We start from the raw sequence: 25,133 nt of genomic DNA on the forward strand, positions 1-25,133 counted from the left end.
CAACTTTTGCAACAACTTTCTCTTTCATATTCTTTTACAGTTTATTTCTTTATCTCTTTATTGCTATGGTTTCCGTGTCAATACCACTTTTTTCTTTGTAAAGTATGGTTGTCAAATAAGTTGTCACCAAATTGATTGTTCAAATAACACTCCTCTTAATTAGATGCCACTGTTAATATTCGTATAGTGGGATTGACTTAGTTGTTCCACTATTCACGTTTAGTTACTGGAGTCATATAGATAAAATTCCCTACTGCTTTACTCTATAAATTGTAGTATTAGAGCTTCTCACGGGCTTAGTAATTTGGGAATTTATTTATCTCGATTTGAAATTAGGGATGACTATTGAACTCATAAATTGAATATCCACAAAAAAAAAATACTCACGCCAAATAAGATAAAACACACTTTATACATATACGAGTATGAGTGACATGACCGTTCTGATAAAATCAGAGGCCATGTTAAAATATTAAAAATGAGCCTAAATGAAAAGACGAGATTTTCTAAGCGATAGTAATCATCTATTTAAGTTGTATAGAAGAAACCAACTAACTTGTGTTGAACTTCACTAACCACTAATTGTTTTAATATTAAAAATTGGGTTCATAATAAAAAGGAACGCCAAAAACTTGAAAAAAAAGCATCACTTTTGTTTAGTGCAAAATGGGTCTTAAGTATATTGGTTGTTGTTGCTTAAAAAAAAAGTGTCTTTGCTATCTAAACGGCGACAAACTAGTACTAATATCGAAAAAATAGTAGCAAATTAGTACCGGCATGCATGATTAATCTTGAAACAATAGAAAAAATATTAATTATTTAACATATTTAATTTGCATTGTTAATGGAAATAGATGACAGAAAATTCAAAATATATATAGTAGTTTTTCCTTCAAAAATATATATAGTTTCTACAGTCATAGAAAACTCAGAAATACATATTTAATTGTAATGAACTAGTAGTTATGCATGTTATTGAGACTTTTATATTTGGTTCAAATTCACACAAATGCTCGGGATTAAACCTCAAGACCAATTCTATTTTACCACTAAACTATTATAAGATGTCTTTTTATTTTATTATATATACTCAACACTTTAAGGTGCAAAATTAAGGCTCCTGGCACCGTAGCTCACCTTGCGTCTGCTAAGAGTCGGGCCTGGTGAGTGATATTATGTAAAATATAACTCAAATTGATTGTGCAGGCTGATCATATTCTAATTATTTATTTAATGGATGCAGGCATAAAATTCGGGGGAACTTTACTCAAAGTGAGCTCAATCGAACTGAAAAGAAGTCCAGGAAAAAGGTGAAAAAAACGGGAAAAACTATTGTTTTGACTGTTATACCAATTACACCAAAGAGAAATGATAAATGTGTAGAAGAGATGGAGCAAACGGTAAACTTGATTTTGGCTGTAAATAGATGGGTTTTTCTTATTTTGTTAACTACTTGATAGAAACTGTTTGTGGCTGCAGAAAAATGACGAATCGATTGCAGCAGACCTTAATGACTTGGCTATAAATGCTGGAATTGAAGATCACCATGCCGCAGGTGTGTCTCCCGTGCCTCGGGTCAGGCCAATGGTTGAGATTGAAGATCACCATGGCCTGTGAGTGTGATGCTTCAATGATGATGATGAAGATTGCGGTTTACTTCTTTCTATGAAATTTACAAAAGTGAAACTCTGAATTTGTAGTTAACTTGCATTGTTGTTTAGTTTGTGGCTTTGTGCTGCACTTCTTTATCTGTTGAAGTCAAACTTTGAATTTGTAGTTAATTCACGTTGTTATCCTATGTTGCTTTATTAGTTCTTTAATAAGCCGTTTGTTGATTTAGTCTTTACAGTTTTCTTGAGATTAGCTTGGTGTTTCCATGCATGGTTTCTGCTTTGGTATCAACTAATGAGAGCATATTGTCATTCTTGTTGGCATCCAACTTGATAGCAATTAGCTAGGGTGATGTTAACTGTCCTGGGATATTTTTTGGGTTTAATTAAATGATTTAGTAACTGGTCCAATTGAACAATTCATTTGAAATTTATTTACAACTGTGAAATAAGTGTGTACAGGTGGATATTGGGATTTTGAAAGTTTTCTCGTGTAACTGGAATATAATTATCAAAGAGAGTCATGGTTGTTGGATCAAAGATACCTAATAAACATCTTAAAGCACAATATCAGCGCACCACATCTGTTTCCCTCTCACTTTCTCTTTGGTTAAAACTTAAAACCAATATTGTTTAATGTTTACTGGATGTATACGACTAAAGTACTTTTATTCAACGTTTGGCCAGTGCACATGCCTCTACGCACGAGCCACCTCTACGCACGAGCCAAATTACTCTCTCATCTTTGGTGGGTCAAAAACCGGTGCGAAAGCAAAAAAAAAATGTACTCCTTTTCACAAGCTTCATATTAACTTCAATAAAATTTGGAGTAGCCTATGATTTTCTTTCAACAAAATATAATTTTCCACCGTCATTTATGTGTATTCCAATCCAAACACATTTTAGGTTTGAACAGATCTGAAATGAAGTGGGAAAAGTGTATTACAGATCTGAACAGAACAAAGAGTGTAAAAAAGAGGATAGATCTATCAAGTGTTTCAGAGATAGATTTCCATCAGAGAGAGGATGGAGAGAAAGACTGTAGACACGCTTACAAACATCTTCAAAAAGTTCTCTAGTCCACAACATAATTTCATCTACCTACGCTGCAAAACTCAGGCATAACATAATTTTATTCAATCTGACCATGATGCGACCAGTGTTATCATCATCAGTTTTTACGCCCATGTGTTCCAAACATTAATTGTTCAATCCCATGAATACGCCCAAAAACATGATCAGATCACACAACCTGCTCTTCTAACCCCCTTTGTTCCACAAAAAAACAGAATTTTTCACACAATTTGACACAATATATATATACTATGTCTCGTCCTCTTCTCGTTCTATAAAATTCAACCACCAAGAAATATCTTTCTAATTACTATTTAAAGATTTTATCACGGTTTTTGTAAACTCCGGTGAATCATGTTTGGCAATTGAATAAAAAGTTAACTTTCCAAATTCAGTATAAAATAGAACATAATTTTGCAATATCTCTTAAATAGAATCAGAAAAATAAACATAACAAAACTGTGACAAGACCTAAGAGTACAATGCAGCAATAAAATTCCTAGAGTTTAAGCCCTCTTCTTGCTTGCTGCCAACTGGGTCTCCGGCTGGAAAAATATCAGAATAAAAATTTAATTTAAATAACCAAAATCTTGCCGAAACAATTAAATAAGCAATAAATATAAAGAGAAACAAAAGCACCAATACCTCTTTCTGAACTGCCTCTTCCTTTTCGGATAAAATCAACTCAATGTGGCAAGGAGATGACATGTAAGCTGCAACAAAAAAAAAAAAGACATCAATAAAAACACACTTCCAAAAAAAAAAAAGACCAAATATAATCAATTAAAACGAATCATAAGATTTGAAACATACGGTTGATTCTTCCATGGGCTCTGTATGTTCTGCGTCTTTGCTTCTGTGCTTGATTGACTTGGATATGTGAAACATATAGAGCATCAACATCCAAACCTTTGACCTAGAAAGTAGTAATTAACATTCAAATGAGCATTAAAAAAAACAGGGCAAATAAATTTCAATTTAAAAAAGCAAATAAAAGATTCAGAACTTACTTCAGCATTACTCTCTGCATTCTTCAGCAAATCCAGGATAAACTTTGCTGACTTGACTGGCCACCTTCCTTGTCCATTTGAGTGTCTATTCTTGGCTTGAGCTGTCCTCCCAACACCACGACAGAAACGTCTGAATGGAATGGCCTGTTTGTGTGCAAGAACGTCTTCCAAGTACCTTTTAGCCTTGGTCAAGGGCAACTTCCTGATGGCAAAGGCAGTTTCCCTAGTGTTCTGCAAGTACAATTTAAAATGTTTAATCCCACATTCATAAAAAAATCATATCAAGGATAAAAATAAAAGTAGCAGTAGCTTAATTGTAGGTTTCAATCATTAATGAAACATAATTGGGAAAAAACAAACATTTAAAGTAACCAAACAATAATTGTTTAAAGTTATAAACAATGAAACTATGTCAATCAATGATTGTTATATCCTTTAATTTAAAATACAAGTTGCAGATAGAAGTTGATCATGCTTCTTGAATGCATAAATACACATACTAATGAAAAACATGTCTCATCATCTAATGAAAAACATATCACTGACATTTCCAAGAGGACTGCTCGATATAGATAACAGACACCTGTTTTTTTTTTCATCAGGATATTCTATGACCTATACGTCTTTTCCATGTAATATTGAACTGGAAAAGGCAAACTCAATTTTCCTATGTATTAAATAATCAAGTAATAATGAGGCAAATCAAGCAACTAAGGTGGCTAAATCAATACAGACATTAAAAAACATAAGAGCAGACTAAACCAATAATTGAATACATGTCAACACATATCAAAATGAATCAAATTTAAAAATTAGAAATCTAAAATCTAAAAAATTATAACAAATGTACTAAATATTCCATCGTTTACTGAACCTTCAATCACGTATCACAAAGACAAGACATAGGTTCACCCAATAACAATGAGTTTATATCCCTGAATGTTACGGGTGGACGGCTCATATAGGAACCAGACCACTGCTTTTTTCAATCAGGTTGTTGCATGGCTATAGGGTTAGTAAAATTTATTTTAAAATGAATGAAGAAGCATATGTACAAAATGATCAATCGATTACAGAACCTTAAATCATGAAAAGGGAGAGGTTCACCCAAAAAGAATCATGGTTATTATCTCAAGAGTCTACAGAATGTTCTTGTAAATTATGGCCAATACCGGGTATATAAGCAGTGATTTCAAATCCAGAGGTTAAGCGTACTCTGGCAACTTTACGTAAGGCAGAGTTTGGTTTTTTAGGGGTAATAGTGGAAAAGTTGACAGATAAGTCATCCTTACTGCCACTCTACAGAACCGTACATGAGATTTTAACCTCATACGGCTCCTCGTTCAATTCTTTTAACAAGAGGGTCCATTCACAAGACAACAAACCACTGCCTTTCTCATCTATAAACTAAAAATTTAAAAATATGAATTCCATAATCTATAATAATAAAACAAATGAACTGAATATTTCATCGTTTACTGAACCTTCAGTCACATATCACAAAGACAAGACAGAGGTTCACCCAATAACAATGGGTTTTATATCCCTGAAGGTTACGGGTGGACTGCTCATATAGGAACCAAACCACTGCTTTTTCTCAATCAGGTTGTTGCATGAAACCAAATATATCAATTATTAATTAAAATGATATACACACACACACACACACACAATATTCCATTTACGAAACCTATAATCATAAAAAGGGAATGAAGGTTCACATAAAAATCATGGGCATTATCTCCCTGAATTTAACGAGGTACATTCACAAGACAAAAAACAACAGCTTTTTTCATCTATAATTTATAAATTTAAAAATTAGAAATCTATAATCTATAATAATAAAACAAATGAACTGAATATTCCATCGTTTACTGAACCTTCAGTCACGTATCACAAAGACAAGACATAGGTTCACCCAATAACAATGGGTTTTATATCCCTGAAGGTTACGGGTGGACTGCTCATATAGGAACCAAACCACTGCTTTTTCTCAATCAGGTTGTTGCATGAAACCAAATATATCAATTATTAATTAAAATGATATACAGACACACACACACACACACAATATTCCATTTACGAAACCTATAATCATAAAAAGGGAATGAAGGTTCACATAAAAATCAAGGGCATTATCTCCCTGAATTTAACGAGGTACATTCACAAGACAAAAAACACCAGCTTTTTTCATCTATAATCTATAAATTTAAAAATTAGAAATCTATAATCTATAATAATAAAACAAATGAACTGAGTATTCCATCATTTACTGAACCTTCAGTCACGTATCACAAAGACAAGACATAGGTTCACCCAATAACAATGGGTTTTATATCCCTGAAGGTTACGGGTGGACTGCTCATATAGGAACCAGACCACTGCTTTTATCAATCAGGTTGTTGCATGACTCCAAATATATCAATTAACTTCATAATGGATTAATTGAAATGAACAACATATGTACAAAATGTACCCTCATTAAGTGAACCTTAAATCATTACATGGGAGTTGAGGTTCTTCCAAAAACCATGGATATTATCACTCTGATTTTAACGACAGGTTTATTCACAAAATAACAGGCAACTGCTTTTTCATCGGGTTATCTATCAGGTTATCCAAACTACTGTTCTAATAGATGGGTTTTCTCTATATTTTAACTGGAAGAAAATAAATTCATGATGCAATCAAAAACTCTAAACTGTAAGTTAAACAATAAAAATGTTATTTGAATCACAAACTGGATAGCCTCTGTATTATATAAACAACAAAACAAAGTGAATACAGTATGAATAAAATTATCATTTTAAAAATTCAAGTGTTCACTATATCTATAGTGCGAAGAAAACATGTTCAGACTGTAACTTTTCTATGTAATGGGGTAAAAAAGAATGTATGCACAACACAAATAACATACCCCAACTTTTTTCCTTCAGAATTTTCAAACTACATTTCTTAATAACAGTAGATAAGCACAAAAGACAATTTAATTTCAATCAAAAATAACATTTAAAGCCCAACAAATTTGACACTGACTAGGGCCATTTGGGGGTCCTTATCTATTACCTTATGAAAAGAAGAAAAAAAAAAACTTATGCAGGTAAATAAGCATTTATGTTAATTGATTAGTTCATTCGAAAATTGTATAGAAGTTTCTTTTTTCATACACTACCTTGTTTTTAGCTTTTGCATAAGCTAAAAAAAATAAAAAATAAAAAATAAAAAAACTAATCCAAAAGGGGCCCTTAAAACAGTTTGTACCATCAAAGAAATTCATAAGTCATAAGTTCAAAAGTGAATTACAATGCATCATCAATAAACAAAAAATAAGTATTTGGTAACACAAATTGAACTGGAGCAACAAACAACTAATTAATCAAATTAGAAAAGTAATCTAAAAATAACAAAAGTAATTTGTTACCTTGAAATGAACTCTGAGGTCAGCACCACGAGCCTTGGTAGCTGCATATAAAAAATTATTTGAAAAAGTAAGATAAGATCTCAACTAATTCATCCCAAAAAACCAATTATGCTTAAAACACAATAAAATAAAATAAAATTACACAGGTTACTTACACTTGGTAGGGTTATCAGGCTCTTTTGAGTACTTAACCTAAAAATTCGAAAAACAAACAACAGAGAAGAGAGTTAGAGAAATGAATCATAGATCTGAAACAAATCAATGAGAACCGAAAATGTGAGGGATTCTAAGCTTACCATGACGACGGCGTTTGATGGAACCTGCAATTAAACGATAGAGGGCTGAGAGCAGGAATGAAGTGAGGTATGGTCGAGTTTATATAGCGGGTGAAATATAAAGCCCTAATCTCTGTGTTCGGACATTATGCCATGGGCTAATAGACCCGACTTGTTTATCAACCAATTGGCCCAATTTATTTGAAACTAAAATCTCTTCTTATACCCCTCTTAACTGCAGTTCCTATCCCACAAACTATATGAATAATTACATTATACTAATTTAATTTGGTACCATAGTTTTTATTTAAATAAGTATATGAATAATAATTTATTTAGTAACTAGCAAACTGAAACTATATTATTAGTTGAATTTAGTGGGTTAAATCATTATGAATGTTGTAACACTCATTTTAACATTTTTTTTCAATGTTCACTCTATTATTAGACAAAACTCCTGTGGACTATAACATTGTTGAAATGGGTTCTATAAAAATTGGTATGACTCAATAAGATGATGGGTTTGAATGAGAGTGTTAAAGTAAGTGTTGCTAATGAGATTGTAGATGAGACAAAAAAGATGAAAAAATAACTCATATTTTTTTAAGATAGATTTTGAGCATGCTTACAATTTGGTGGGTTGAAAATATTTGGATGGAGTTATGGCAAAAATGAGATTTCCTTTAAAGTAGAGGTGGTGGATACTGGAGTATCTCAACTCTGCTACAGTCTATGCTTGTTAATGAGCAGTTCAACAAAGGAAAATAAATTGAATTGAGCTTTGAGGCAAGGTGATCCCTTGTTGTCATTCTTATTCACTAGCTATATTATTGGGATGAGCTCTTCATTCAAGCTAACTTGTCTTCAGATTGTAGACCATATTTTAATTTTGGACAAGAAAAGTTGGGCAAATATAAGAGGGATCGAAACATTGCTTCTTCTTTAGTTAAAGTATGGTTTGGAGGTGAATTTTTACAAAAGTCTTTTTGTCGAAAATAATGTTTTGCATTCTTGGATGGTGAATGCTTCTCATGTTTTTCGTTGTAGAATTAGTTAGATACCCTTCAACTATTTGGGTCTTTCAATAGGAGGATAATCTGATAAAGTTATCATTTTGAAAAACTGTCATTGAAAGGATCATATATATACTCTCAGGCCTAAAAAGTCACAACCTTCCTATGGGAGGTTGTCATGTCTTGCTTAAATATGATTGTTTACTTTCATTTTTAAAAGCTCTAACATTTATGTATAACTTTACTTATTGAGTCGTTTTTTAAAATGTTTTCAATGGGGAGGGAGTGAGGAGACTTGTAAGATTCATTGGATACATTGGGATAAAGTTTGTTTACCTAAGGATAAAGATGGTCTCGTTTAAAGAATTTTATTCTATCTTTTTTATGTCAATGGTGTTGGAAGATGAGGGTTGATTGCGAGGGCTTGTAGTTTAAAGTCCTAACTCATAAATACGGTATATTGCATGGTATAGTGACTGGTGGGAGAGTGAAAAGATTTGCTTGGTGGAAGGATATTCATAATATTAGTGATAGGCAATTTATAAGAACTAGTTTGGTTCAAGTACAATATCTTGCAATTATTGTTTTGATGATAACAAAGCAAAACAATAATTTGTCTACTAACCGTGTGTTCAAGTGTGCTTGTTATTAGCACTAACTAGATAAAGTCAACAAATATCTTTATGAAGATGTTGGAACACAATAAGAAGCAAGAGAAAAAGTGCAATCAATTTTTTTTGGCTTATATATGAAATGCAAATGATAAAAGTTTTGTTCAACACTAGTTGGCATGATAAAAGTGCATTTCATCTGGTCATAGCATTCGTTTGGTCGAAGTGTTCATGTGATAATTCGTTTGAGTGAGAACGAACATTGCCTGAAGTTCTTATTCTTACTATCGCAAGTGAAATGTTTAAAGCATTGATGATGGGTGTCTACCTCTGAAATGTCAGAGCGTCTGGTGAATCAAGTGTTTATACAATTATTTAAGTACACGATATTGCATCCACAGGAGCAGGTCAAAATTTATGAATGCATCCCTCCTTTCATTTGGCTTCATTTCTTTCTGTTACATTAATCGTTATATATATATTAGCATTTCTTAAACCACATGCGGTTATTATTTGATTTCTGTTAAGCCTTAACATAGAGAACAAGTCGCAGCATCCCAAGTTTTGCACATAGTTTGTACTGATAACCTCATATACATAAAACTATCTGCGCGACATATTTTTTTGAATGGGATCGCCATTTAAAAATTGGCGCATTGTAAGTATCGTGTCGATACAATCATCAGATTTCCGTAGATACTTAAGTGATTCTATAACATCGAATTTCGGTTAGAGTTCTGCATCAATAAATACCAGCTCACTTTCATCTAAAAATCTGAACATAGACATCAAAATCCTAATCCTAAATTATTCTATCAATTCCTATGCCTACCCTATACAAATTTGATCACAGAAAACAATTAGCTTTTTATAATGTATAAGTGGAAAGAAAATTAGAATAGCCAACTACATCAACCCAGTTGGGGAAAGCATTCTTCAATGTCTTTGCTGGACCAACCAACTTTTGGTCCAAAACTGAAAGGTCAACTCTCAATGCCTCAGAGCTGCTAGCCTGAAATATTATCAACCAAAATAGAAGTTCAGCTTTTATTGTAAAAGAAAATAAATTTAATGCAGCATCAAACTTTACCTCTAACCAGAAGGACCAGTTCCCTTCACTCGGTCCACTAAGTCGCAGTATATAGGATTGTGGACCGCCGCCATAAGTTTCGGTTCCTGTGCACATTCAAACGGCATTATGAAGTGAACATATATTATAAGCACAAAAGAAAAATTAAGTCGATGAAACGATTTTAGTACCTGGAAGCACGTTATCGGCAAATGACCAACTGGATAACGGACCAGTGATGTTAAGAACGGCAACCCAGATCTCTTCTAAGGAACTAAAAGGAATAGAAATCAAGTTATGCATGAAAACAAGGTTGAAAGGAATAGAAATGACCAACTGTATTTTTGTGCTCGGAGAAATTACCATTATCCACTCACCCTAAATAAAGCTCTAAGTGAACTCTTCTCTGTCCCTTTTCAGAATTCGAAGATGTATTTTGAACCGTCAGTGTAGGAAAGAATTCATACTGCTTCAAAATTTCATCCTCTTTTGCGGGGAACTTCAAACTATTTGAGAAGAGGGAAGAAACTGGAAAAATTACCTGCATAGAGAAATTCCTTCATATTAATTTCTAAAATTCACAAGCCCTGAGAACATTAACTACTACATTATAAAAAAAAAAATAGCAGTTACTTTTGTACTAAAAAATATACATGATATAAAAGATTGGCTTAAATGCACTTTTCACCCCCTATGTTTCAAAAAGTTGCGATTTTGGCCCCCTTAAAAAAAATGGATATTTTGACCCCCTAACTTTTGGCCCTATTTTGATTAGCTGATTTTGATGGAGATTATGACAATTTCTGAGTCTCTGATGGTGTAAACTGACATGGGGATAGAAGGATACTGATAAGTGGAGTCCAAACTGGCATGGTGTAACTTTTGGCCCCCCTAAAGAAGGATCCACTTATCAGTTTGGACTCCACTTATCATGCCAGTTTGGGCACCATGCAAGTTTGAACTCCACTTATCAGCATCCTTCTATCCCCATGCTAGTTTACACCATCAAAGACTGAGAAATTGGCATAAAATCAGCTAATCAAAAGAGGGCCAAAAGTTAGGGGGTCAAAATATTCATTTTTTTTTAAAGGGGGCCAAAATTGCAACTTTTTGAAACATAGGAGGTGAAAATTGCATTTAAGCCTAAAAGATTCACAGGATATTGGCACAGAACTACCATCCAATCGTGGCGTTCAGACAATGGTGCAGATTCAAACAAAAACTCTGGAGTAATATTCAAGATCTTTGCTACTTCAGGGGAGTGTTTGAAAATGAATAGTAAAGAGTTAGAATCTAGTACAGACAAATCATAAGTGGATTCCGTTATCTGACTTGAGCCTGCCAAACCACACAGACATTGTTAGGAAATTGAAAATAGAAAATAAAAATAGGACATTTGAGTACTAAAATGATAATGGAAGAGAACATATTGTACACCATAGATTCAGTCGCGAAAATAATAGTTCACGACACTTCCATTTCTGATAAAATTAACGGGTATCAATACCTGCAGTTCGGAAAGTATGCTGGAAAACAACTCTTTTAGGCGCAGACATGGAGTAAGGAAAGAACTGAGAAGATATCGCCAAACCAAGCACACTGAGATGCAGCAGAAATCGCACAATAGATGACCTTGCTAACCAATGACCACAAATGGGCATAATAGGGCCCACGGACCAACCGGTTACAAGTCCAATAATTGCAGCCACGATAATATCCGGAACATAGTGCCCTGCAATGAGTTATGTTCAGCAGATAGCAAGCATTTACTAATATATGAGCATGAAGCCTAGTGATTAAAAAAAGAAGAAAAACTAACCATATGGCAGAGGAAGAGAACCCATCATGCCCATCTTCTCTATCAGAAATTGAGCAAGAAAACCACCAAAATAAACAGCGTACGCGAGGCATGGAACCAGAGGTAATAGGTAAAATATTGTTGACCTAGAAACAAAAAATATAAGTGAGAAAGGATGCTTGAAAGACCAAAGATGAAGACATTAAAATCTGTTAATGCAATAAATAAAAAAGTAAACATAGTATTGCAAATTACAATTATTTATGACCAACCTGAACGAACGTCGTCCGAAGGATTTGACTGATAAGCAGTAGGATATCCATGAAGGAAGCATGCAAGCAGATGCAACAAAAGTCACAAAACCACCACTCAACCCGGCTACAAGATAAGCCTGATTTTTACTAGATTTGTTAGCAAAAAAACAATAGAATACCAGCATGCTGAAAAAAGATCAAATTGTCCAACTACATATTAAATCTGCGCACCAAAGTTAAAACGGCATAGAATGCAAATGCTCCCCAGAACCTTGCTTCATCGGATAGTGCCTGAAATTTATGTGTCAAATCAAATTTTAGGCGGCTTAGACTTAGAAGCGTCTCTCTCTCCCCGACAGTAAATTTCGCACAATAATTAACAGAACCAACATACAGAAACACCAAGAAATTTTTGACACTGGAAATATTGTTTCAATGTACTGGAATACCTCTTTTGATCTCTTGACAATTGCAGCATCTTGAGAAAGAGGAAAGCATTTCCAGATAATTCTTGGAATTATAAGACCAACAAGTGCGCAGGGTATAAACATAATGAAAGCCAAGAATGGATGAGCAAACCTGTGTGTTTCGTTCATTATGTTAACATAGGAACAAAAAAAATTACACTTTAGATACAGATTTAAATGAAGTACCAATTCATTGTCTGAGAAGAGAACGGTAATCTCAGCAAAGAAAATGCAACAGGCACAATAACTGCCAATATAATCCCAACTGCATGGAACAGAAATCCTGTAAATCCAATAAATTTAATTATGTTATTCAACGTGTGAAACATATAATCATTTAAATTTACTTAGAATAGAGCTAACATTTTTTAAAGTGATCAGCTGGGGGACCAATTAGAATACACCTTATAAGAAGTAACGAGCAATAATAACCATTTACTGATTTACCTTTCACAAAATCACACAAAGTTGCCACACAAGAATTCGACCAGCCACGAGTAAAAGACATAACAAAGAATAAGAAGATAGGAACGCTGTGAAGAATTTTAGCTACCCTTTTGGAATAAAATATCTGAAAATCCACAAAAAAAAGTCAGAGAACAAAAGAGCAAGATGGACCAATTACAAAACCGGATTGCGGTGAGTATCAGTGCATCATAAACAAATGTTGGAATACACAACTTCACTGCATACCATAAACCACGAGAGATAATCAAAGAATATAGCCCGCTCTTCGTTGAATAAGCTAGCTCTAACTTCACTATAATTTGTTTGGTATCTGTTTTGTAACTTAGAAGAATCAGTAAATGCCTTGATTATACTGAACAAATTTTCTCCACGCGCTTGGATGCTTCCGGGTCTGGAGACATAGAAACACATCAAAATGATCGGATACATGCTTGACGGAAAAATAATACTCCCTCCGGTCCTTATTATAAGAAAAAGTTGACTTTTTAGGTTCATAGAATAAATAATGTATCTTATTGTAAATATAGACTAGATACATCACTTATACAATGAACCAAAAAAATCAATTGTTTCTTATAATAAGGACCGGAGGGAGTATAAAAAATGGCAACCTAGTACTATAAAAATCCTGTCTTTGGAGGGTCAAGAGAAGAACTGAAATCATCGTTTAGAAACCGTTACCTTGTATTTTTAAGAGAATGAAAAAGTAATATAAAATTAAAAATATAATATTCGTACCAAATAAAGTAGGTAAGATACATACAATAGTTGCTCCACTGTATCATAGGAGGTATGGTAAAAATAACCACCAAGGAGGAAGATGATATCAAGCCCGGGAATACTGCCGTAGTCTTCAGAAAATATCCGGTAATCTGTATCTCCAGGAATAATAGGAAAAACATCCTGCATATTGAAATAGAAAACTCAGGCTTGTATTGGTAGATACGAAAAAGGAAAATAACCACTACACAACATAATAGAGTACAAAACAGGTATAGAAAAATTACAAGAGAAAAGGAAAACCTGAGCTGCACTAGTAGCCATAGGGTATATTGCTGCTTCTGCATAGATATTAGAAGGCCACGAACTTGGTCCAGATTGGCATACTAAATCTGTCAATTAACGACATTATTCAGTGAAACTTCGTACATGGAACCAGTGTTGTTGATAGTGGTTATAGCAGCGCTATAGCGCAGCAGAATATGAAAAGTTTCTATTGTTGCACGAGACACTATTTAGTACAAAAATGTGGTCAAATAGCGTTAAAGAAACCGCTATTTTCCGCAATTGACAACATTGCACTGAACATATTTCATAAGTTGGTGGACCAGGATAGTGAAAATGTAGCTATATCATACTATTCATAACAGAAATTTAACATCACATTTACCAGGCCCTCCAGTCCCAGATGCCTCCACGTTTATAAAAGCTCCTATCATGTCATGCCATTTATGTGTCTTCATGAACCCATGTGAACCCTTAAGCATCAAAAGTTCAAAAGTAAATAACACTGCATTAGCAAAGATCCCAGTACATTTAAATTTTCTGAACATCGTCATTTCTTCAAGATGAAGCTGTAACTACAAAGTCATGTTATGAAGTCGGTAGCATTAAATGAAATATACAAGGTTCTACATCTCTAGAGCACAACACAAAATTGACATATAATACTATAATCTCAAAATATAAAAAGAATAATGGTCATATATGTAATTTCAACTCAACATTTATAGATAAGAAATCCTACCAACATGAAAAGTTCCTCGGCACCGTTAAAAAGGAAAATAACAGGGTGGTGCGGAACCCAGCTGGAGTCCACAATTAGTCTTGCAATTTCCAGCATTGAAGCTGAAAAAAGGAACAAAATAGCAAGACTTAGTATGATCAAGGGTGGTGAGGTAAAGATTTTCCGAATATAATCTTTCAAATACAATGAAGACTTCAAATACAGTCGCTACCAACCAACACATGAACCGCAATCACCAGCACCGGGGGAACCAAGGGGACCATCAAAATGGCCATTCACTAAAACCGATGGATCAGTATCTTTCGAATCTATAGATGATATCCTACAGAAAAATAGACATGAAATCCAGGTCAACATTTAGATACAGAAAAAACTTTGTTGTATTCTATGATATGCAAAAACGTGTATTGTCACTTGTGGTTTGGAAGTTGGCAAGGATTCATCGGTCTCAATGCCATGACTATCATAGATGAACTGTTCTGTAACCGGCAAACAAGAATGTTTAGCCTTGCTAAGGGGCCTTACTTAGACCAATGGTCCATAACCATCTTCTACATGATACTGTGTAAGTAAAGATCGAAAAAACATTGTTCGCCAAACATGGTTTTAGTAATAATCTAAATGCTTGGTCGTTTAGAACCAAAATCGATTGTGCCTCCAAACTAGAAATGATAAAAATTGGTTTCTGCACAAGGTTGAAAAATTTACATATATCAAACTTTTTATTTCTAGAGTAAGAACATCCAAACAGAAATCATCAATTATAGCACAATTAAGTTCATTCAAAATCGCATTTCTCAAACACTATCTTTTTACTCAGTTCAGTAGGTTAATTTTGACAACAAACTGGTGACTTGTAAAGTTAAATTTACTCAAAAAAATGCATGAAATGTGAAATTGCTTGAAGTAGAATCAGCAATAATCTACTAATATGTATATAACTGAATCCTACAAGTAACAATTAACCACTACAAATGTACCTCATAACAATATTAGTATGATTTCTGTATCCCAAAGCTATATTGTGACGCAAAAAGTTCATATTGAAGGAGCCACTAACAGTACTCTCTTCAATCTCAATTCTGCAACAAAAATTGGTTACAATAAAACCAATCAGTCAAATAATAATAATAAAAAATAAAATAAAAGTTATAAAGGCAAAATCAGAACATTGATTAATTAATTAAAAAAGAATTAAAGTCACAAACCTGACATTAGAGGTAGCTCTCTCCTTTATTAATTCCAACTCACTCTTTATGTATTCTGCAGCTTTTCTCAGACCAGGACGTCCTTCCTATCAATAATCAATAAATAAATTACTTAAAACAAAGTCAACATCTACTAAATCATAGGACCACAAATGCGAGGCCGCGGGTTTGAGCCCGAAATAACATATGTATTTGACCTAACAATTTTGGCATTTGCCTGAGCTAGGACTTATTGATAATTAGAATACTAAATTAATATCACTAATAATTGTGTAATGATGAAACCTTTTGAAAACAAATCTTCTACAATACTACATTGTTTTGACCCATGTTAAAATAATTGAAATCATATTGTACCAAAAAAAAAAAAAAAAAAAATTAAAATCATAAAATAAAAAAACACTAATGACTTTGAAAAATCCGCCTGAACATTATGAAAACTCACGTGACGTCCATCGATCTCATGAGACAAAACACGAACATGTTGAATGGCTCTGCCTTCAGAGAATCGATCGAGAGGAGCATCGTTGTGAAGAGGAACAATGAACTTCATGTGGATAACGGAGTATGTCAACATCGACACGAGACCGTACCCGACCGCCATGATGAACAAGAATTTGAAAGCGGAAACATCCTCAGATGACCCGAACCCGAAAGCCATGTCGGGTTTTTCCGCAAGGAGAAGAATTTAGAGAGAGAAAATGAAAATGAGATTGATTGTGTGTTTTGTTTGTGAGCGGAGCGCGTTGTTGAAACTAAGTGTGGAAGTTTTGTTGTGTACTAAGTTTCTGCGAAAAACAGTGCACTTTTTCTACTTTGAAGACAAAACAGCAGCTAAGTTGGAACATTCCAAATTTGTTGTTGTGCTTACGTATAATTTAAGGAGTTCTGAGCTTGACTGGTACTACGTTTCTTTCGTTAGAACTTAGAATAGGTTAATTGGATCTCACTATTTTTTTTCTTTTCAAACGGTTAGTCCTTATTAGTTTTTTTCTTTCTCCTTATTCTTTTCAGATTTTAAATCTTTAGTTCAACTATCCAACCTTTATTAATTTTTTGGCTTAATAGCATTTTTGACTTCCTATCTTTTCAAAAGTTGAGATTTTGACCCTCTAACTAATTAAAATATAAAACAGCCCATATGTATTGGATCTTTGGCAGTTTTGGCCCTCAATGCCACTTTTGACTTAGTCTTCGCTGACGTGGCACCCACATCTCTTAAGTGAGGTGCCACCACATGTCGACCATTGTGGGTGCCACGTCAGCGAAGACTAAGTCAAAAGTGGCCTTTGAGCCAAAACTGCCAAAATCCAATACATAGGGGGTTGTTTTGTATTTTAATTAGTTAGGGGGCCAAAATCGCAACTTTTAAAAAGATATGGGTCAAAAGTGCAATTAAGCCTAATTTTTTTAAAGGAAACTATCCAACCTTTATTAGATCTCAAATTTTAGTCCAGCTTGCTTCAGTTGGTAAAGAAAATGCATAAGATAAGATATGCAAGGTTGAGATTCGAACCTTGGACACTACAAAAAAGATCTCAAATTTTGATCTCATTTATTATAGATTTTTTCGAAAAAAAAAAAAGAATCTTTTTTTAAATAAATAAATTTTGCGAGTTATGCATCAGTCTGGTGTAGTTTAAAAAAAATCTAGAATCTTATAAAAAAGAAAACAACAATTTTGCGAGGACCTTTTGATGTGATAATATGTTTCATTTTGGCCTCTTCAAAAAAAAAAAAAAAGAACAAACATATACTTTTATTTTTGAACAAGCAACGAACATGTAGTTGTTACAAGTAACTTGAAAAAAAGAAAACAACAACATGTAGTTGTTACGGGTAACTTAAAAAACAGAAAACAACAAATATGTAGTTGCTACGAGTAACTTCTAAAATATATATATATAAATTAGAAAAAAATAAGACATAAACACTTTTGAATGAAGAAGATATCTTTAAAAAAAAACTAACATTTAATATTATCCTTGTGTTTCTATATTTTTAGTGTCACTCGTTGTAATTTTGTAATAAAAAAATTACTTTTATATAGTTGTGTCATAACATTTTGAAAAATCAAATTTTATTTAAAAATGATTTTTATTATGATAAACAAAAACATAATTGCATTTGTTTTTTATATAAAATCTCTAAAAAATATCTCTAAATTATCAAAAACCAAAATAACGTAATTTTTAATCTATAAAAGATAAGCTATTTACTTGATATACTTTTTTTCATTATCGTGACAAATTACTATTTTTATCTAACAATAAATGTGTTTGAAATTGTTTAATTTAGTATGTGTAACAATATCATATCATGTACTTAGTTTTTTATTCGCATTCTCGGTAAGTTTTTTTCTCTTTTACCATCGAGGAGGGGTGATTTTAGCCTTTTAAGTTCTCTTTTGATCTAGAATCACTCATCTGCATCATTCTTCCCTTTCTTTCAATCAAATAAGTGATTTCCATAAATAAAGTTTTTTTTCTTCTAGTTTTTTCCGTGATTTCGTCGTCTAAGTGCGGCGTTGGGTTGTTCCTCGTCTTGTGCGACGTTATTTGATTTTGTGTCTTGTTGCGGTGTTCGTTTGTTTCCATTGAAAGATCAACTTCAGTCAATCAGTTACAAATGCAATCAATGATTTGGGCGTGAACGTTGCAGATTCGAGAACATGAGTATTCCGGTGATTTAGGTTTTATCATATTATTAATAGGCATTTTGGCGTTGAATGCTATTAACTTAAATGTTGTAAGTTTGTTCGCAGTTTTACCCTCTGCGTTTTTAGCAATATTAATGATGTTATTGTATCTGATGTATTATATCAATTTGAATGAATAAATATCGTTTTGTTTTTGTAAAGAATTATATATATATATGATGCATGTCAATGAAAATTGGTTAAGTTGCTAGGAAGCTTATTCATCTAAAGGTTGCAAATTCAACTCTCAATGTCCAATATGGTGATCTCTTTAGTTAATCATTTATAAGTATGTGTGCAAATGTTATGAGTTTTGAGGTCTATTTTAACTCTGATGAGCCTCTCAAGCCAAGTATCTATATATTTTTTTTCTTATTAAAAATAACAATAGCTTGCATATGGGTTTGACTAAAATTTATTATGAAAAAACGGTTTCTGATATTAATTTTGTTTTTCATCCGTTCCTTTTCTATATTCATGTTTTGTCATGAAATTTGTGATAAATTCATGTATGTCCTTTTCTCTATAACCATGTTTTGTCATTTTCATGTGTATATTACGAAAAATAAACGATGTGTCTATTTTATAGTGACAACTACACTATCCATCAATAAAAGTCTGATGTAGGGTTTTCATCTTAGTTAGCATCAATCAAAATTATCAATTTTTATTTCTTATTTCACTATTTTTTTTTTTGAAAACTCGGTATCCGATCCAAGAATCGACTAATTCGAGGGGACCAATTCTACCGCCCACTTGCGAGGGGCTCGTTTAAAGCCAGAGCAAGCTCTGTATAGACTTAGACCACCGAAATTGGCATCAGAGGGAATCGAACCTCAGACATCTGGATGAACAAACTCCAAAATCCTAAGCCAACCACAAATGGGGTACAATCTTATTTCACCGTTTATTAACATAATAGATGAATGATGAATCATTTTGTAAATGACATGTCTTTCATTATTTTGATTTTTAACCTCTAGTTCAACCCACGTTTTGTTGATGGATAAATAAGAATTTGCCTTAATAAATAAACTAGAAGGAAAACGTACACTGTATTTGATTTTTTTTTTATTGTGTTATGTATTTTATATTATTTCAATTTTATAATAAAATAATTTTTTTTATTGTGTTATGTATTTTATATTATTTCAATTTTATAATAAAATTTAATTAATATACTATGCCAGTGTACTATTATTTTACTCAAAACATGACATGATATTTTATTTTTTTTGGAGAGAACATGACATGATATGTTGTCATGTCAATAAACAACTAATTGATATAAAAACTCATAAGTTCTCGAATTTATTAATCAGCGTAACAATACATAATTGGACGTATGTGTAAAACTATTGTATGTACCGATTAAACTCTTTTATAATTAATGTTATTTAAATTTATCTGACTTTTTGTGCCAATATTTATACTATACGGCATACGCATTTAAATGCAATATTTAAAAAGATTATGTTGTTAAAGGCAAATTGTATATAAAAATGTCCGACTAAAATTAGTACTTTCTCCTATTTTAAGTCGTTTTCATATTTTTACACAAAAATGTATGATAAAAAAAAAAAATTAATAGATTGAATGGAAACTGACATGTATAAGTGGAGGAGTCGCAGAGAATAGCCTCCCTCTCCAACAAGCTGACCCTAGTTTTTCTCTTACAGTTTCTTCATCGAGGGGTGGTTTTGGGTCAATTCTTGACCTGAAATCACTCATCTTCATATTTTTCTTTCTATTTCAGTCTAAATAAGTGATTTTCACATAAATCTAGGTTTTTTTCTTTGTGATTTCATCATCTAAGTGTGGTGGTTTGTTGTTCGTCGTCTTGTGCGGCGTTGTTTGATTTTCCGTCGTCGTGCGGTGTTCATTTGATTCATATTGAAAGATAAGTAATTCAATCAAAGATTTGGGCGTCAACGTTGCAGATTCGGAGGCGATGGATATTCCGGTCACTTTAATTTTATCATATATTTTTGTAGGCATTATCTTGTTATATGCTATTAACTTGGATGTTGTGAGTTTGTTCGCAGATTCATTCTTTACGTTTTTAGTGATGTTCAATGATGTAATCTCTCGATTTTAATGAATGAATATCATTTTATTTTTGTCAAAAAAAAGGTATGATAAAAAAAAGAAACATTAATAATGTGTCTGGTATTGTAAAATTACACATAATACTCTAAAAAAAGAAAAATGTTAACCAGTGTCTCAGCGGCACTTGTTAAGGAGATATAAAAGGAAATATTCTCTTGAAAATTATGTATTATATCCTTTGAAAGTTGAAAAATATATTTTTTTAATGCAAAATTTTACCTTTCTTTCTACTTTTAGTCTGTTAACCAGTATCCTAGAAACATCGTTTAACATGAAGAAAAAAAAAAATATATATATATTTTGCCCACAATAGTAGTTTAAACACGTGGCACTCTTTTGTAAAGAAAACATACGGAGGAAGAGATTAGATTTGAGTTCTACTTAATTTTGGGATCAATATCCTCTCCATTTATAAATTTTTCCATTTGTTCCATTTAGAGAGATAAAGACACATAAAAAGTAAAAAAATAATTAATGATGGTGAGACCCACTTAGTGATAGGACCCACCACTTATTTTTTGTGTCTATCTCTCTCTAAATTACAATAAATGGAAAAATTTATAAATGGAGAGGATTCTAACCCTTTTGATAAATCTGTAGTGTGAAATTCTTGAACAAATTAAAATTAAGTTTCAATATATTTAATGCACATGCAGACAATTCAAGAGTGGTTGATCAATTTACATTAAATATTTTTACGTGTCGATGCACTCTGCACATGCATAAGAATACACATGTAAAATTGTACCAAAAAAAAAAAAAAAAAGAATACACATGTAAAATAGATATGAAGAGTCGACTTCTTTTAATTTTAAAATAAAACAAAAACAGAGATTTTTCAATGTTAAAATATTTTAAACGTAAATGAACAAGAAAATTAAATGTTTAAATATGCGGATGGTCTCTACAAGTATAGCGAACTTTAATTTTGATCTTTAAATGTGAGGAATATTAGGGACGTTCTTTTTTCAACACTCCCTTTAATATTTATTTTTTTATTGGATGAAACCAATGTAGGACCTACCATTTTTTGTGGAATCAAATTCCAAGAGACCCACCATGATATAAGTAAATAAGAAGATGATTGATAGAAAGAGTATTGAAAAGAGAATATTTTTTAGCACTACTCATTGTTTCAATTTGACCCAACAAGTAATAACTTAATTTGATCCCTTGTATCATTTTTTTTACTGAAATGGCATGTCTTTGCTGACGTGGCAATAATGAAAATGTATCAATATTCAACAGAGTTGTGCAGCTTCAACCTGAAAAATATTTATATCGATATTTTTTTCTATATGTGAGCATCAAACCATGACCACGTGGTTAAAAGCATGCGCTTTATCAACAAAGCTAAGACAACTATGTATCTTTTTGTTAAAAATAGTTTATCGACTAGAATTTTAATATGGAATTTGAAATTTGAAGTTCAACCATATATAATATAATGTCTCTTTCAAATGAGATATGTCACGGAGACAACGAATACTTGTTTTTAATTGATATGCAATTAGTTATTTTTATTTATATTTGAGTCGGGAAGATAATGAAGTATGAGAGTTTTACACGTGAGGCTCAATTTGTCTAAGGGTGTTTTTGATATATAATACTCTAGAGAACATGGAGAACAACAAATCATGGACTTTTTTTACGATGCAAATTTTGGCCACAAACAGAATTCATGTGATTTTTTTTTATTGTATTTTTTTTTTTTTTTGCACCGGCTCATGTATAGAGGCATGCGTACTGGCCAGACGTTGTTCCTCCTGGGAATCGAACCCGATATTCCCCGGATACGGTTTTGGAAGGAGCTCATTGCCACTGGAGCCCAAACAATTTGGTTATATTATTTGATGAACAATGCCAACACGAAAAAAAAAAAGTGACATTAATATGAATACATTGGCAATATATTATAGGGTTAAATATGTTATTGATCTTTACATTTTGCGCGACTTTGAAGAATAGTCATACATTTCAATAAATGTTTTTAAAATCTTACATTTTTACTATGTTGTCATAAATAGTCCCTCTGTCAATTTCTATCCAGTCATCAAACGGAATGGTGATGTGACATTTTTTATTTTATTTTTACCGTTTTTAATGGATTGGGCCAAACGAAATGGATAAAATAAGACGAAAATGGCTTTTCTGACATATAATGCTTCCTATTGACACAAGTAAATGACGCTTTACCCCGAGTGGCAGTTAACTGCCGGTAGGAAATGCGCCGACAGTTAACAACCGCTGGCCTTCCAGCGGCAGTAAATTGTCGTTGTGTTCGTGATATATTCAAGTCAGTAGCCATAACCCAGACACTCACTCACTCCATCATCTTCACCATCTTTCTCTCAAATTTTCACTCACTCTCTCTAAAAAAAACTCTGCCAAATCATCCAAAATTTCTTCCACTAAATCACAAGTAAGTTATCACTTATGCTATTGTCATACATTTTAGTTAGTATATGTGTTTATATGTTTATAATTTTAGTTGTTGTTTAATTATTAAATTTTGAATATTTGTTTATAATATAGTTGTGTTGTAGGATCTGAAATGCTATTAACATATATTATGAATACCTGTTATAATGAAGTTATATTACATAATTTTATTTTTATTTTTTTTATAATTTTTCTAGGGTTTATGTCAAATTTTCACTACAAGTGTTTGAATGGGTTTTTCATTGATTATTTTTAATTTCTAATTGTGTAGATTTGAAACAATGGCCGGGTGGATTAACGTTCATGCACAATTCAACGGCGGAGAACCTCAGAGGTTGAAGTTTCGATGCCTTGGTGTAACGTTAAGAGGTCTCAAGGATGAACTGACTGAATTCAACCAAGGAGTCAACCCCGGAGACACAAGGAGGGTGGAACACGTTCGGTATAAACGTCCAACGCTCGACGAGGGGAAAGTATCATTCACTTGGGTGAAATTAACGAACGACGAAAACGTGACGAACATGTTTTGGGAGCACAACATGATCCAGTGGATTGATATGCGGGTAACGTTGCTGAGATCAACTGAAGATATCATCAACAACTTGATTCCACCAGAAGATTGTAATTAGTTAGGGTAAGGTGCATTCCAACTACAACAATTGTCTTACCTCTTAAATGGGGTAATTCAAACTTGACAAACGACCATGACTCAAGCATTTCGCCCAACGTTCATGTTTTTCATTTGAAAAGATTAAATTCTTGTTATGCTGATTTAGATGAAGGTATTAAGTGTAAAGGAATGAACCTCATTTCGTTGGCACTTGAATACCATCATCTAAAGCAAGCCTAACAAAAATTTATTCTTTTCAAAAGAAAAACATGAATGCGGGGCGAAATGCTATAAATATTCAAACTTTTGGTCTTAGTCTCCATAAAAAATTTCTTCGACTTTTATGTTGTGTTTGGTTCCAAGGAAAGAAAGATGGGTGGAATGGAAAGAGAGTGGAATGATGCCCTTTCCACCGTTTGGAACACCTTCACAGAGCGAAGGAAAGAAACTTTCTTGTGGGTCCCACGTCAGAATTGTTTATGCGCTGAAGAGATGAGAAAGTGGGAGGATGTCATTATTCATGCTGCATTTACAAATATACCCTTCAGTCTTGTGTATTTTTACAACACATATTTCAATTTTTTTCTTTTATTTTGAACCATGCTCTCATATATTTTATTATTTTCAATACTTACACACATTTCTTAGCATGCTCAAATTAAAACTCACGATAGTCATTTTTTTTGACCAATTTTAATAGTTTTTATATCAAAATTATTTAAATATATTTTTATTGAAAATTATTTAAATAACACAGTAACATAGGGTTATTTATGTCATCTAATAAATTCATTTCATTTTTTCCTCCCTTACTTTCACTATAACCAAACAACCAACAAATAATCTCACTTTCTACTCACTTTCTTCTTACTTTCTTTCCTCTAACTTTCTTTCCTTCCACTATCCACACATACCCTTAATCCTAAAAAAAAATCGATGGCAATTTTGATCTCTGCTTTATGAATCCCAAAAAGGCTTAATACATCATCTGATCCCTTAACTTATTTTATTTTCTCAGTTTGATCTCTTAACTATAAAGTGTCTCAATTTGGTCCCATAAATCTTTTCTTTTGTCGTTTACCATTTTGGTCATTTCCGTTAGTTTTTTAATGTTTAATATTTTTAATATGATTTCAACCATTCGATTGCAGGTCTATTATATTTAACGGTGGATCGCCAACAACTAATTTTATTTCTTTTCTTCATCTTCTTCCTTCTACCACTTCTTCATATTCATACCAAATTCATC

General features: G+C 32.6%; 3 protein-coding genes and 5 non-coding genes across 9 annotated transcripts; 1 reads left to right on the forward strand and 7 right to left on the reverse strand.

Moving 5' to 3' along the window:
• The first annotated feature begins 666 nt into the window (after window positions 1–666).
• LOC112417425 (uncharacterized) lies at window positions 667–1,960 on the forward strand. The gene is made up of 4 exons (XM_024773099.2): window positions 667–677; window positions 1,104–1,163; window positions 1,244–1,400; window positions 1,480–1,960. The coding sequence occupies exons 1-4, from the start codon at window positions 667–669 to the stop codon at window positions 1,615–1,617; spliced, it is 366 nt and encodes a 121-aa protein (XP_024628867.1). The 3' UTR covers window positions 1,618–1,960.
• A 1,067-nt stretch (window positions 1,961–3,027) lies between these two features.
• Window positions 3,028–7,565, reverse strand: LOC25501741 (60S ribosomal protein L17-1). Its single transcript, XM_013591108.3, has 7 exons — window positions 7,412–7,565; window positions 7,271–7,307; window positions 7,116–7,156; window positions 3,695–3,925; window positions 3,498–3,600; window positions 3,330–3,397; window positions 3,028–3,229 (listed from the first exon to the last, which is right to left on the reverse strand). The coding sequence occupies exons 1-7, from the start codon at window positions 7,412–7,414 to the stop codon at window positions 3,191–3,193; spliced, it is 522 nt and encodes a 173-aa protein (XP_013446562.1). The 5' UTR covers window positions 7,415–7,565; the 3' UTR covers window positions 3,028–3,190.
• On the reverse strand, window positions 4,546–4,680 carry LOC112417616 (small nucleolar RNA snoR74). The gene has a single exon (XR_003008217.1). It is a non-coding gene; the product is annotated as a small nucleolar RNA snoR74 (small nucleolar RNA).
• LOC120577802 (small nucleolar RNA snoR74) lies at window positions 5,156–5,291 on the reverse strand. The gene has a single exon (XR_005643782.1). It is a non-coding gene; the product is annotated as a small nucleolar RNA snoR74 (small nucleolar RNA).
• Window positions 5,552–5,687, reverse strand: LOC112417618 (small nucleolar RNA snoR74). Its single transcript, XR_003008219.2, has one exon. It is a non-coding gene; the product is annotated as a small nucleolar RNA snoR74 (small nucleolar RNA).
• On the reverse strand, window positions 5,763–5,885 carry LOC120577803 (small nucleolar RNA snoR74). The gene has a single exon (XR_005643783.1). It is a non-coding gene; the product is annotated as a small nucleolar RNA snoR74 (small nucleolar RNA).
• LOC112417615 (small nucleolar RNA snoR74) lies at window positions 5,950–6,085 on the reverse strand. The gene has a single exon (XR_003008216.2). It is a non-coding gene; the product is annotated as a small nucleolar RNA snoR74 (small nucleolar RNA).
• A 2,136-nt stretch (window positions 7,566–9,701) lies between the features above and the next one.
• Window positions 9,702–16,987, reverse strand: LOC25501742 (endoplasmic reticulum metallopeptidase 1). Of its 2 annotated transcripts, none has more exons than XM_013591109.3 (21): window positions 16,471–16,987; window positions 16,026–16,111; window positions 15,798–15,899; window positions 15,033–15,139; window positions 14,818–14,918; window positions 14,461–14,548; window positions 14,094–14,182; window positions 13,834–13,973; window positions 13,296–13,461; window positions 13,050–13,173; window positions 12,789–12,885; window positions 12,585–12,714; window positions 12,367–12,426; window positions 12,154–12,272; window positions 11,903–12,027; window positions 11,591–11,815; window positions 11,261–11,421; window positions 10,461–10,624; window positions 10,275–10,357; window positions 10,105–10,190; window positions 9,702–10,026 (listed from the first exon to the last, which is right to left on the reverse strand). In XM_013591109.3, the coding sequence occupies exons 1-21, from the start codon at window positions 16,684–16,686 to the stop codon at window positions 9,883–9,885; spliced, it is 2,613 nt and encodes an 870-aa protein (XP_013446563.1). In that variant the 5' UTR covers window positions 16,687–16,987; the 3' UTR covers window positions 9,702–9,882. The 2 variants fall into 2 exon arrangements, with proteins under 2 accessions (XP_013446563.1, XP_024629405.1); XM_024773637.2 differs by having other exon boundaries at window positions 15,029–15,139; window positions 16,471–16,985.
• Between the last annotated feature and the right edge of the window lie 8,146 nt (window positions 16,988–25,133).

This window comes from Medicago truncatula, chromosome 8 (assembly GCF_003473485.1).
Source record: "Medicago truncatula cultivar Jemalong A17 chromosome 8, MtrunA17r5.0-ANR, whole genome shotgun sequence".
Lineage (NCBI taxonomy): Eukaryota > Viridiplantae > Streptophyta > Magnoliopsida > Fabales > Fabaceae > Medicago > Medicago truncatula.